Source organism: Rhinopithecus bieti, unplaced genomic scaffold (assembly GCF_001698545.2).
Source record: "Rhinopithecus bieti isolate Rb0 unplaced genomic scaffold, ASM169854v2 scaffold_34397, whole genome shotgun sequence".
Classification (NCBI taxonomy): Eukaryota; Metazoa; Chordata; class Mammalia; order Primates; family Cercopithecidae; genus Rhinopithecus; species Rhinopithecus bieti.
In genome coordinates this window covers 88,145-103,399 of record NW_016814574.1, presented here as the reverse complement: position 1 = coordinate 103,399, position 15,255 = coordinate 88,145, and the positions used below count along the sequence as shown (strand labels likewise).

At 35.5% G+C, this 15,255-nt stretch overlaps 1 protein-coding gene across 1 annotated transcript in view; it reads left to right on the top strand.

Annotated features, from left to right (window-relative positions):
* Positions 1-15,255, top strand: part of IPO8 (importin 8) — a 68,667-nt gene that overhangs the window by 5,960 nt on the left and 47,452 nt on the right. The window contains exons 2-6 of the mRNA XM_017851473.1: positions 118-199; positions 6,326-6,482; positions 8,993-9,151; positions 10,143-10,299; positions 14,797-14,886. Of these exons, the coding sequence (XP_017706962.1) occupies positions 118-199; positions 6,326-6,482; positions 8,993-9,151; positions 10,143-10,299; positions 14,797-14,886 (645 nt within the window). The remainder of the gene's footprint in view (positions 1-117; positions 200-6,325; positions 6,483-8,992; positions 9,152-10,142; positions 10,300-14,796; positions 14,887-15,255) is intronic.

Genomic DNA, 15,255 nt, shown 5'->3' with positions numbered 1-15,255 from the left:
TCTCAGTTTAAAAGTTTTTCTTCTATTTGGACAGTAATGTATTCAGTAACCGGTGCTAACTTATAAGCTACTCACTTATATTGCCCTATTTTATAAAACATTTCTTTGTAATTTCAGTCCTACAAGATTATCAATTTTGCCCCCAGTTTACTTCGGATTATAGTCTCTGACCATGTGGAATTCCCAGTACGACAGGCAGGTGAGTTGGTTTTTTATCCTTTATAAATTTATTTATAGGTGACAGTAGAATGAGAGTTTTATTTTAATTTTAAATATCTGTAATTTATTAAAATATTCGGAAGCACTCATGAAGTATTTCTAGTGACTTAAAAACTTACTTTCTTTTCCCTCAGAAATTTAGAGGTAGATACTGAGCTCTCAAATATCCTCTAGCTCTTTTTTTTCCTCCTCTCCCTTCCACCCACCAATTCCTTGCCTCTGTAACTTTGCCCTTATTTTTGTTAGCTTTCTCAATTTTAATAGCTAATCTTCCTAATGTTTTATGATTTCTGGTAGCCTAGCCTCTGGGCCCATAGATTAAAACCGTGAATTTATATATGTGAATTCAAGCTCTGTTATGTGGCAAATCATGGAGGTAATGTGTTGCCCAGATGTTCCTAACCCAGGTGACTGCGGAGCAGGACTGTTTTAAACATGAAACTTACTTTTAAGTCTGTGGGATCTTACGGTGTTTCATGATGCTGTATATTGTTCTTTTGTCTTGTTTTTTTATGGACTGGTCATTAGTGCCCGGAAGGTTAAAAATTAGAGCCTTAGAGTGTCATGAATTTTCAGAAGATAATAATCAAAAGCTAAACAAGGTAAACGACAATAGCTAATTAAAAATATTTAAAAAGACTTGTTATGTAAGTGACATATACGCATAAGTAATTTGGACAATTTAGAAGAATACAAAGAAGGAAGTAAAATTACCCAGCATTCGTCACTCAGAAATGGCCATCCCTACTCAAAAATGACCACCATCATTACTCAGAAATGACCATCATTAACGTTAGGTGAACATTAGCCTTTTTCCATGTGTTCAGGTAGAAGGATCAATGAACAGTTCTATAGAAATGGGGTCATAATCTACATGCTAATGAAAGTATTTAATTTTATTTGAACGTAGAATAAAAAGATAAATATTAAGCTTTGGGAAGATCTGTAACACTATATATGATTTCCTAAAAGATCCGTTTGTGGTTAAGATAAAAAAGAAAATCCTATGGAAAAACACTGATGTTGGAATTATTTTTTGCTTTTATAAGGTTTACAAGACTTCTGTGTAAATTTTTGAAACCATAATTTGCACTTGTTTCATCTTTGTTTTATAAAATAGGGCTGTTCTGAAACAACATTTTGTTGAATGGAACCTATTTTAAAAACCTAAGTGTTTATAGGGCCATTGTAAAATTCCTATGAAGCATTTAAGAAATAACATTTTAAAAGATCTTAAAACAAGTTATTACATTAATGCCTTCCTTTAATGACATGGAAACATTAGAAAAACATAGTTTATACCTTACATTGTTCTTCATACACCCAAAGATGACTGCCATCAGCTTTGATGCATGGTTCTCCAATTCTTTTGTTTATATTACACATGCTGTTTTACAGTTTCCTTTTTTTCATTTAACCATGTACCCTTGAAGATTGCTCCAAGTCAGTGCATATACATACTTCATTCTTTATAACAGCTGTGGAGTTTTTCTTTATATAAGAATTACCATGGTTTACTTAAACAATTTGATATTGATGGACATTTTGCTTATTGTCGTTTTTTTTTCATTGTTGATAGAAGCAATGCTAAATGAGTGTCATTGGATGTGTATCTAGGTACTTGTGGGGTATTTTATAGAATAAATTATAAAAGGGGAAATGCTAGGCTAATGGATATTTATGACATTTAGAATTTAGAATCTTCTCACTAAGTTGCTTTTGCTTACATTTTCTACCAGCAGTGCATTAGAATGCTAGGTTCCCCAAATCCTTACCAACTCTGTACAACTTAATGAAGTTTTGATATAAAATGTAAACAGCATTGAAAGGCATTTTTTCTTCATAATTTGTTTTTTCGTAATTTAGATTTCAAATCTGTTAACTACCTTATAAAGTTTATCTTGGTGATTATTTCCTAACTTATTAGGGCAACCTTCTTAGGGCAGCCATTTTGTCATAGAATCTGAAATACATTTAAAATTCTACATTATAACCTAAATTTAAGTAGTATTTATAAATTTTCTGCTCTGTTTAATCTATGATTAAAATATAAGGATGCTTCAAGACCCCCAGACACATAATTTATCATCTTTAGCATGACACTTAAAAAAGAATGCTATGATTTTTGCTTTAAAAGAAAGCCTGTATAAAGCTGTAAAAAAAAATTATGCTAATGTTAAGTGGAAATACATCTGCAAAATACTTTTTCTCTTTTGTTTGTGGCAATGTAAAGTGTTCTTGCTACCATCAAGCGTGCTTACTGGTGAATGTCCTTTCTTGTCTTACTGTGAGTTTTCAAGAAACAGGAAAAAATTCAGTATTTTGATGTTGCCAAGCAAAACCAAAAAATTTGAACGTTTGGTCTGCTGCTTTTCTTTTGAGGTGTTGATAAGAAAATAGCATTATTAATATTATGTTCAGTGAAGGAAGCCTATCTTAAATTTAGGATAGTTATGATCTGGAATGTCAAGTCACTTTTGTTTCTAATTTTTTACTCCTTACCTCTGAAGAGAAGAGACTCTTTAGTAAAATTTCTCTAATATATGTAAATTTAGGCTCAGAAATGTACTTTCTTCAGCGCATTTTGGACTTGCTATGAGAAGCAGAGAGTAGTTTGGATTTAAAAGTGGTGGTTGAGAGGTATTAGACCTGAAGAGGTCATCAGTGGTGACAGATGTGGGACTGTCATTTAAAAAAATAGCATGGTTTTTGATGTCTATGTTTGCCTGCGTCTTGTTCTTTCTTTTTGTTTGTGTTTCCAAAGGATGGACAGGGAGAAGATACAGCAATTCATTCTGTGGTTATTTGTTCAGAGGTTATTTGTTAAGATTGACCTCAGCATTATAGAGTGCAGAACGTAGAAATAAACAGAAAGATGCCTCTGATCAGTCCAGAAGCACTTTAAGAAACTTTTATTAACATTCATGCATTTTATTTGTAGAAAGCTTTGTAGTTTGTACTCAGAATCTATTTAATATTATTTTGATATAATTGACACATTTGTTATCTAATCTAGCCTTTCACAGAGTAATAAGGGAGAGAAGGGCTACAAAATTACAAGGAAAAACAGCAAGACTTAGAAACATCAACTTAAAAGCATGGCATTCTGCCCACTGAGATAACAGTACTTTCTTCACTTTGAGGTTATGAAACCCAGTTGACCTCTGTTGTTGTGTTTCTGGGTCCAGAGCTTAAGTGATGATTCATTGTGCTGAAGGAGAAAAGTGTGTTTGTGTTTTAGAAAGTTAATTTCAATTTATGATGCTTAAAATGGTGAGTGGATTTTGTAGGAAAACTATCTTGGAGCAGCCATTTTTTATCATAGAATCTGAAATACATTTGTAAAATTCTATATTACAACTATCCTAAATTTAAGTGCCATTTGTAAATTTTCTTCTCTATTTAATCTATTATTAAAATACAAGGATGCTCCTTGTATTTTAAGTAAGTTTAATACTTCCTTTATGAATTGGATTAAGATGATATTAGTCCTTTGTTTCTTAGTTCTGGCAAATGGTTTGTTGTTACGTACTTGAATTAAATGATTAAAGGGAGGTTTTTAGATTATTGATTGATATGGTAACAGTTATCTTTGATATTTTCCTTTATCTTTAGTAATCCATAATTATCCATAATAGTAATTTAAATTTTCTTTTAATATATTTTCAATTTTATTTTACCTAATTGTACATTTATTTAGGCATATACAAATTAGTCAGTGTGCTTTTTTAAAAGCCTGTCTTGTTTGATGCACCATAATTTTTAAATTAAAACTTTTCAGCTATAAAATTAATATTAATAGTATTTAATGACTAAATCATAAATAAGCCCATGATTTTACCATGTCTGTATCTTTACTGTCTAAAGATTGCTTTTTGTTTTCAAGACTAGTTCTGTAGGGATCAAAATGATTTTGTGAATAATATAGTTGATTTTTCTTTTTGCAAAGATTAATCCTGTGAAATCAGGCTGGGTGTTCATGCCTGTAATCCCAGCACTTGGGGAGGCTAAAGTGGGTGGATCACTTGAGCCCAGGAGTTCAAGACCAGCCTGGGCAGTATGACAAAACCCTCTCTCTACAAAAATACAAAAAATTAACTGGCATGGTGGTGCACGCCTGTATTCCCAACTACTTGGGAGACTGAGGTGGGAGGATCACCTAAGCCCTGGAATTGGAGGCTACAGTGAGCTGTGATTGTGTCTGTGTACTCCAGCCTGGGCGATAGAGTGAGACCCTGTCTCAAAAAAACCCCCAAATCCTGTGAAATCAGTTTGAACTGCTGACAACGTTGGTTCATATCCTTAGATCATTCATTCATTATTTTTTGAATAGTCTATACATTTTTATTGAATAGGTATTATTTGCCAGTCACTATTACATAATATAATGACTGTACCCGATAAAACATGGTACTTAGTCTAGAGCCTGTGTGGTCTGAATTAGAAACAAGTAAGGGAAGAGAGAAAACCCTAACGCACATCCCGCTTTATATAATTTTGTTTTTACCCAAATAAATTGAAATCATAGATGGAACAGTTTTTCAGAACTTTAGCTACTCAAAACTAACGAAAGAAGAGCTTACAGGATGTCAAGTTCATAATTTCACTAAATTTCTTTTATGTTTTAGTTAATGTAGAACGTATTGGTGTATTCTTCATGGTATATAGTGCTTTTACTACCCAATTTAGCTTTTTTTTTTTTTTCTGATGGAGTCTTGCTCTGTTGCCCTGGCTGCAGTGCTGTGGCATGATCTCGGCTCACTGCAACCTCCGCCTCCTGGGTTCAAGCAGTTTGCCAGAATTACAGGTACCTGCCACCATGCTTGGCTAATTTTTGTATTTTTAGTAGAGACAGGGTTTCACCATGTTGGCCAGAGTGGTCTTGAACTCCTGACCTCAGGTGATCCACCCGCCTCGGCCTCCCAAAGGGCTGGGATTACAGATGTGAGCCACTAAACCGGGTCACCAATATAGTTTTATGTTAAAAGTTGGGTGAGGAAAGAGTTGGGTGGGGAAAGAAGATAAGCTTAAGGGAAGAAAGTTATGCTGCTTTCCAAATCACGTATCTTTATTCTTATACACACACACACACACACACACACGACATTATAAGTATTTACTTACATTCACTGTTCAACTGGGATGGTTAGAAAGCTTCACATTCTGGCCAGGTGCACTGGCTTCTGAGGTCAGGCTCCTGAGGTCAGGAGTTCGAGACCAGCCTGGCCAATATGGTAAAACCTTGTCTAACTAAAAATACAAAAATTAGCTGGGTGTGGTGGCACACGCCTGTAATCCCAGGTACTTGGGAGGCTGAGGCAGGATAATCATTTGAACCTGGGAGGCAGAGGTTGCAGTGAGCCAAGATCTTGCCACTGCACTACAGCCTAGATCACACAGCAAGACTCCATTTCAAAAAAAAAAAAAAAAAAAAAGAAAAGAAAGCTTCACATTCCTTCTTAAAATGCTGTAGCAATATGTCAGCCTGTTTCTTTCAGAAGGCTTTTGTTATAAGTTGAAAACAAAAAGAATAGAACAAAATCAGATTATGTATTTTGATACATGAGAACATATAAAATTTCTTGAGTTTTCCAAAAATTTTTGAAGGCTGATGTTCATTTCCCTATTATATTTACAAGTAGTAAATATTTCAAAAAGGTTGGAGGAAAATTACCAATACTATAAAAAGCAGAGATACTCCAAAATGCTAGTGTTTGATAGTAGCCAGTGGGAAAACAAAAAACCAAAAAAGCCACCTTCATGAAGGAAAGTAGAACTTTACCTGTTGTCACCTCAGAATTAGGCATTGCAAAAAGTATGATTTTATGATCTCAAAGTATGTTTACTATGCATGATTTCTAGATAATTTTCCTGTCCTGTAAGCTCTGGATCTTGACTTAATGAAATATTTTCTGCTTAGACTAGCTGAAGTGAAACCTTTAAATTCTTATCCACTTGCCCTTCCTGATTTCACCAAAATGGAAGAGTATCCATTTTGCTGGGTTTCATGTTTAACATTGAAGGGTTTGGACTTTCATGCTCTATAAGGCTGAATTAAAGCCATCCTTTTTGGTACCGCTACATTAGCATTTTTTCTCAAACTCAGCTGCCATTTACCTGAAGAACATGGTGACACAATACTGGCCAGATCGAGAACCTCCACCAGGAGAAGCAATATTTCCATTCAACATTCACGAAAACGATCGCCAGCAAATACGTGATAACATTGTGGAAGGAATAATTCGGTCTCCAGATTTAGTGAGGTATGTGGTGCTATATCTTTAGGATTACTAGAAAGCATGAAATGCTTAGATCTGAGGGTAGGTGCTGTTGGATCTAATCCTCAGACTCATGTTTCTTTTTCTAAAGAGGTAAAGTAATAAAGTGGGACACTCAAAGAATATTATTTTACTTAGTGGTCTTTGCATTTGTAATTCTTTGCCTCAAGATATTTTGGAAAAGATTTTGTTGCCATATGTTGCCACAAAAAGAGGTAAGATTAAAAAAAAAACTATACTTAACCAAAACAATTGTGTAAATCTTGCTACTTAAATGACCTTTATTCTTAGTAATGATCTCTTGACTTTTTTTACTACCTGCTTTTCTTTGATACAGAGAGATTGATTCTGGGAATTTTTACCTACCACCTATCTTAATCTTTCCCTGTATTTTTATTCACATTTATGAATTGAGCATGTTTTCCTTCAGAGAAGACAGGATAGAGTAGGTATTAACTAGAAGAATTGTCTCCAGTTTTTGAAAAATCATAGATTAGATGCCGTAGAGCAATAGTGTCCCTCAGAGCTTTCTGCAGTGACAGTGTTCTGTGTCAGTGCTGTCTGATATTAGCCACATGGCATCAATGACTGTTGAGCACTTGAAATGTTGCTAGTGTAACTGAGGAACGGAATTTTTAATTCCATTTACTTTTGATTCATTTAAAGTGTGCATATGTAACTAGCAGCTGCTCTATTGGACAGAGCAGCTGTATAGTTAAAAATTTTGCGGTCTTAAAATAGGAGAAACAAATTCTTTTCAACATACGAGATAGTAATTAGGTATCTTTTGAAAATGCAGGGACAAGTAGGTGAAAACAGTGGTAGAGGAATGAAACTTTTTAATGTCAAGAGGTTGAATATAACGTTAGCTCTGAGTATCTAACAGCCATCATGACATAAGCAGTGGAAAAGGAAGAAAGTATGACGGGTAACAGGAAGGAGAACAAGCATTGAACCCTTAGAGCAATTAATTTGTTAAGAGGAGAAAATAGGTGTACTGGTTAAAAATAAATCACTATTATTCCCATTGGTTGCCCAAATGCCAGTCATGGGACTGATACCCCTGTAGTACCATCATGTATCCGTTTATTTTCAAAATCTTACATTTTCAGAAGTCCCTTAATCTTCGAGTGGCTCTACACAGTAATGCATGAAGGATGGCCTTTCATAACCATCCTTTGCTTGGAATGAGAAAGGACTGGGAGGATCAACCTGAAAATGAGATTTAAAAAAATGAAAAGCTTCAGTTTTATTGTATACAAATATGACATTTATTGTTTAAAGGAGCAGCTACTACTGGCACTAGAGGAGATTTTTATCTTTATTATGGGACAGTTCTCTGTGACTTTGCCCCTTTTATGTCCTTAAGGCTTAACTATAATCATTGTTGAAAGTTCTTCCGCCTATTCTCAAAGTTTAGGAGTATTACAAAGGGATTTTTCAAATAGATTTGATAATGTGAAGAAAAGGCATCATTTTGTTTAATTTTACCAGTTTAAGTGAATCTGAGTTACTGGTTGTTCAACTGAAAATGCTTTCTTTTTTTTAGTTGCATTGTGGAATCCTAATTTTGCCAGATTTGTTTCTTAACTATTTGAAAATGTCATGTAAGGCCATATTTGGTGATAACATTGAATTGATAGTTTGTAGAAAAGAAATTTTTGCCCCTGTTTTCTTTTCAGTTTCAGTTAAAGTGGAAATCTCATTGAGGAAATGATTACTGATCTATGTTATCAGATAACCTATTTTAGCATTTAACTTTGTGGTTTTATTAAAGGAATATTTTCTTCCTCTGTTTTATGTATCTTCTGTTGGCTTTTTCATTTATTTCTTTGGAAGTAGTTCTTAGGTCTCCTCTTCAGGAATTGCCTCGCTAATACATGTTTCTTTCTTATACTCGGGATACACAAATTAGTATCTCAGACTGTTTTGGATAGATTCAACATACGGTGTTGGGTTTTAACTGATAAAGGATGAGTTCAAGGTTTTGGCCCATAGAGAAGCTTCCACAATTATGTAGGCCTTCTTTGTACTTACTTGTACCTTCTTTAGACTAAGTTTGTCTGTTTGAAGTGTTATTTTCTTCCCCATTTAGGATATGGTAACCAAAATATGAGATATAATAAGCTGGGAAATTTTACAGAGCGGAGGTAGATTCTTTGGAGTTTTTTGAAAATTTTAAACTATTTAAAATTTTTTTTGAACTGTATTTAGGATAAGATAGTTTGAAAGGTTTCATTCATTTTAGGAACTCACCCATTCTGTTTATTTTCAGCAAGTTGAGCCACTGAAGATTTTTTTTAGATATGTCTTTTCCCCATCCCACGTATATAATTATATAATACAGGTAAATAGGAGATAACAAACTTTTATGTAAAATATTAGAAGGCTTTGAAACATAGTATTTTCTATGTATAATCTAAGTTATAGTATTTTCTTAGTATAATCTAAGTTATAACTACTTGGATTTTGGACTTTTCTTCCCTACCTTGTAGAGTCCAGTTAACAATGTGTCTCCGTGCCATCATAAAACATGATTTTCCTGGTCACTGGCCAGCAGTGGTTGACAAGATAGACTATTACTTGCAATCACAGAGCAGTGGAAGCTGGCTTGGCAGTTTATTATGTCTGTATCAACTGGTGAAGACATATGAGTAAGTTGGTTTCCATTGGCTGAAGAAAGCAGCCTTGTGTAACTTAGAAATAATTAAGTTGCCTAGAGTGGTCTGTTGTGGATGTTCTGCACAGGTTATCAGATTAGTCTGGGAAATGTTGGGTTAAACATGCTTAAATGTGTTTATTTGCTGCAGTTATTGAAAGAAACTTTAATGTGCTGATAGATATTGCTAACCTCTGAGACAGTGATATAATATGAAGCACTTCAAAAACTTGTTAGTTGCACAGGACCATTTATTAACAGCTTCCTTGGAAACTCTGATACAGGGATACCTTAATATTTGTCTTCTAGGGAGTATATTAAGTAAACCAAAACGTGTACTTTTTTGGATGCAAGGTAGAAAATGTTAACGTTTCTTTGCTAAAGACATTCTTTTCCATAAAAGCAGTTTGGGTAGGTGGAGGACTAATATCACACTTAATAGTATTGCTTTCTGGTTTCTAGGAAGATTGCTACATGTGCATATAAAGTCCTGTAGTTCTCCTTTTAAACTGGTTAGTTCCTACTCTACTTACGGAATTTTTAGAAAATATTTCAGATTTCTAGCAATTAAAGTGATCTAAGAGCAACTAAATTTTAAACTCTTTTAACTGCTCAATTTAGGGTAATATAAGAAAAAAACATTTTCCCCCATATTTGTTACGTAGTTTGTCTATTTAAAATAGCATAGCAACTTGTATTTTATAGTATGGATTTTGGCTTGATGAAAATTAATTTAAATACTAGAAACATTCATGTAGGAAAAATGCAAAATAGTCTCGAATTGCTTTAAACTAGTATAAACTGTGCCTAAAACAGGATGTGTTATTTTAAATTTCTTTTCAACTTAATTCTAGCAATTCAAACAGAAACAATGTTAATGATTTTGTTTTGTTAGTTTTATGTATTTAAAAATATTTTCTAATTTATTATTGATAGTTCTTTGGGTGGGAAAAATTACTTTTCTGTTTTTGTCTTTGCTCATGTAGATATAAGAAAGCAGAAGAGAGAGAACCTCTTATAATAGCAATGCAGATATTCCTGCCTCGTATTCAGCAACAAATCATGCAGCTCCTTCCTGATTCCTCCTATTATTCTGTATTACTGCAGAAACAAATTCTGAAAATCTTTTATGCACTTGTTCAGGTAGGTTTCTATTGCAGAAAACAAATATGGAGTCCTGTATTTCTGCCTGACACATGGAAAATGCTCAGTAAGTATCACTTATTATTAAAAATTATTATATATTCTCCCATATATTTCTTTAAAAAATGCTTTTGAGGAACAGGTTCACAGAAATTAATTGCCCAAGATCATCTCAATGGCAGATCTGCCCCTGTGTGCATTTCACTCTAGTGTCTGAAATCATGGGTAAAGCACAACCAGGGTAGGTAAACCTACCTGCTCTAAAACCTGATTACTCGACTTATCTGTTCTATAGCATTCCTGCCTGTAGATTAGTTATGAGAGAGGAAGAAGGTAAAGAAGAAGAGAGTCCCTCTTCTATTGGGAAATCATATTGATGGTAGTTTCTTTGCATTTGACTCAAAGCTAACAGAAGATTTAAGGCTCATTTTCCTTGGTTTAAAATACTGCCTAAAAAAATATCTGAATGCTATAAGGGATACCAACATGGGAATCTAGAAAGATGGAATATGTTTGAAATATAAAAATATTTAACATCAAATCCTTGAAAGGCTTGGGTAAATTATTTAGTTCTGATTGGAGGAAGAATAATTGTTTTCAGTCTTAACTGTTTGACGAATGAATTAAACTCTGTTACATGCTTTCTAGTTGAATTTGTCATGAGAAGAGGATGGTTTTGTTGAGCTCAAAAACCAAGATAGTTTGGATCCGTCTTTGGCTTTTTATTGACTTAGATACTTAAACTGTTTCAGAATATTTTACTTTTTATTCATTCATTCATTCATTCATTCATTCATTCATTCATTCATTTGAGACGGAGTCTGGCTCTGTCGCCCAGGCTGGAGTGCAGTGGCGTGATCTCGGCTCACTGCAAGCTCCGCCCCCCGGGTTCACGCCATTCTCCTGCCTCAGCCTCCCGTGTAGCTGGGACTACAGGTGCCTGCCAGCACGCCCGGCTCTTTTTTTGTATTTTTAGTAGACACCGGGTTTCACCATGTTAGCCAGGATGGTCGCCATCTCCTGACCTCGTGATCTGCCCGCCTCGGCCTTCCAAAGTGCTGGGATTACAGGCGTGATCCACTGCGCCCGCCCCAGAATATTTTATTTTAATAAAGATTTATATTTTTATTAAAGCCTCATCTTTTAAACTTTTAATAGGGGTAGTCTGGGGCAGATTTTTTTTTCCCCAGAGCAGACTTTTGCAGGGAAAGAGAAGGGGAAGGAGTCAAATGTGAGAGGAGAAGAAACTAGAATACTGGGAAAATATGTTCTCACTTGTTTTGAAATAATATTCAGAGGCCAGACTTCCCTTTTTTATTGGGAGAAACAGCTAGAAATTGGGAAGTAAGACAAAGGCTGATGAAGTAATTTTTCTAAAGCCTCTACCTCTAATTGGTTTGCTAAGAGGACAGAATCTACATATTTTTCTCAGTCTATACTTGTTAAAAACCTGAAAAACCTCAATATTTTTAACCATTTTGGTAATCTATTATGTACTAATACATTAATATTCTCTGGGAAATAGAAATTTAGAAGGCATTAGAAGCCACTATTATAATGCTGACATAAGTAAAAAGCGATAATACGAGAAGGGGCAGACAATTTGGTTTTTTTTTTTTTTTTTTTTTTTTTTTTTTTTTGAGACGGAGTCTCACTCTGTCACCCAAGCTGGAGTGCTGTGGCCGGATCTCAGCTCACTGCAAGCTCCACCTCCCGGGTTTACGTCAACTCCTGCCTCAGCCTCCCGAGTAGCTGGGACTACAGGTGCCGCCACCTCGCCCGGCTAGTTTTTTGTTTTTTTTTTTGTAGTTTTTAGTAGAGACGAGGTTTCACCATGTTCGCCAGGATGGTCTCGATCTCCTGACCTCGTGATCCGCCCGTCTTGGCCTCCCAAAGTGCTGGGATTACAGGCTTGAGCCACCGCGCCCGGCCGACAATTTTGTTTTTAAAAGTATGAGCAGCCGGGTGTGGTGGCTCAGGTCTGTAATCCCAGCACTTTGGGAGGCTGAGATGGGCGGATCACCTGAGGTCTGGAGTTCAAGACCAGCCTGGCCAACATGGTGAAACCACATCTCTAGAAAAATACAAAAATTGGCCGGGAATGATGGTGGGTGCCTCTAATTCCAGCTATTCCAGAGGCTGAGGTGGGAGAATCGCTCCAACCCAGGAGGCGGAGGTTGCTGTGATCCGAGATTGCACCATTGCACTCCAGCGTGGGTGACAGAGCGAGACTCCGCCTCAAATAAAATTAAATTGTAATACAACAGATGTTGTCTAAGTAGCATTTATAATATTTGTACAGGGCACGTGGATATTCTATACAGAAGCTCATGCTAACCTTCAGCCTACTTCTCCTCTGTTCCCTATATCAAATCCAAATGGCTCCCAAATACACTTAGAATTAAGTGTGAACTTCTTAATATAGCCCATAAAGCCCTTCATCTCCCCCACCTTCTTCTCTTATTCCTACCTTTGTACATGTACAGTCATGTGTTACTTAACTCTGGGGATACATTCTGAGAAATGCCTTGTTAGGTAATTTTTGTCCTTGTGTGAACACTGTAGAGTATACTTACACAAGCGTAGATGCTATAGCCTACTACATACCTAGGCTATGTGTTGCTCCTAGGCTGCAAACCTGTACATGTTACTGTACCAAATACTGAAAGCAACTGTAACTCAATGGTAAGTAATAGAAAAGATATGCTAAAAATACAGCATAAGATATTTTTTAAAAGGCACACTTGTATAGGGTACTTACCATGAATGGAACTTGCAGGACTGGAAGTTGCTGTGGGTGAGGTAGTGGTGAGTGAATGTGAAGGCCTAGGATGTTAGTCTGTGCTTACAAATGTTGAACATTTAGGCAACACTAAATTTATAAAATTTATCTGCAATAATAAGTTAACCCTAGCTTACTGTAACTTTTTTACTTCATAAACTTTAGTTTTTTTTTTTTTTTTTTTTTGAGACAGTCTCACACTGTCATCTGGGCTGGAGTACAATGGCATAATCTTGGCTCACTGCCACCTCTGCCTCCTGGGTTCAAGCAATTCTCCTGCCTCAGCCTCCTCAGTAGGTGGGATTACAGGCGCTTGCCACCACACCTGGCTAATTTTTTGTATTTTTAGTAGAGATGGGGTTTGACTATATTGGCCAGGCTGGTCTCAAACTCCTGACCTCGTGTTCCGCCTGCCTCGGCCTCCCAAAGTGCTGGGATTACAGGCATGAGCCACCACTCCCAGTGAAACTTTAAAATTTTCAACTTTTTGACACTGTTGTACTAACAGTTTAAAATATTAACATGTTGTACAACTGTACAAAAATATTTTCTTTATATCCATATTTTAAAAGGTTTTATATTTTAGAATTTTTTTTTTCCCCAAAGTTTTTCATTAAAAACTAAGACACGCACATGTTAGCCTAGGCCTGTGCAGGGTCGGGATCGTCAGTATCACTGTGTTCCACTTCTATATTCGTCCCACTGGAGTGTCTTCATTTCAGGGGCAATATGGAGCTGTCATCTATGATAATAATGCCTTCTGGAATACCTCCTGAAGGACCTACTGGAGGCTGTTTTAGAGAACTTAAAAAGAATAAAAGTAGAAGGAGTACACTCTAAACTAATGATAAAAAGTATTGTATAGTAAATATATAAACTAGTAGCATAGTTGTCATTACCAGTTAGGTACTGTATAAAATTGCTATACTTCATACATTTGGCAAAGCAGTTGGTTTGTTTACACCAGCATCACCACAGATATTTGAGTAATGCATTGTGCTATGACTTTAAGATGGTTACTATGTCACTAGGTGATAGAAATCTTTCAGCTGTGTTCTAATCTTATGGGACCATTGTTGTATATGCAGCCTGTCATTGACCAAAATATTGTTATGTGGTGCATGACTATATATATTTTTTTCCAGTTTGAGTGTAAGCTTTGTGGGGGCAAAGATTGTATATTTTATTGTCTGTAGTATGTTTTGTACTGAATGGATGTGGAGACAATATCCCTCTTCTTCTGCACCTCGGGGTACAGCGGAAGTGAGCCACATATCTGTGTAGTACAAAGTGGACTGTAATTATTATGCTACAGTGTAGAGGAAAGTAATTTAAAAAAGTTTCATATAATGAGATAAAGATTTTCATCAAGGTAGTTAAAATGGAAAGTTTGACCCTCAAAGGGGTAAGTCATAAAAATCACTCACCTAGAGTCTCATGCTGAATAAATGAGACCTCGGTGTATTCATTATTTTTTTCCTTTTAAAAGTAGACCCAAGAAACAACTCATGGCAGGTAGTCTTCTAAATTTAAAAATTTAAGTTCTATATATACATATGAATCTATTTTAAGTTAGGTTGAACCATATAAGATTGCTGTTTTCATTCTCAAATGTTAGCCCTTTCATATATTTTAGCCTTACGATATACATAAAATTGCTGTTCTTTTTGGATGGGAGGAATTATTGTTCATGTTGTTGTTCTTCTGTTTTCCAGTATGCATTGCCTCTTCAGCTAGTGAATAACCAAACCATGACAACGTGGATGGAGATCTTCCGAACTATTATCGACAGGACCGTTCCTCCTGTAAGAAAAAGCTTTTCCCAAGAAAAATAGGGGTGACGGGTTTGGAATATTTGTGGTAGACTGATTCATTATCCCTGCCTGCTCTTTGAAAAAATTTACTACTATAATAAAATAAATTCTTAAAATAATTCATAATACCATTTTTAGAAAGCTTAGATAAGCAATTTAAATCCTACCAAAATGAAAACCGTTTTTAAAACTTGATTCCTCTAGTCTTTTTTTTTCCCTCTGCATCTATACACAACATATTTAATTTATAAAAGTAGTATATATTGGCTGGGCATGGTGTCTCACACATGTAATCCTAGCACTTTGGGAGGCCAAGCTGGGAGGATCACTTGAGGCCAGGAGTTCAAGACCAGTCTGTGC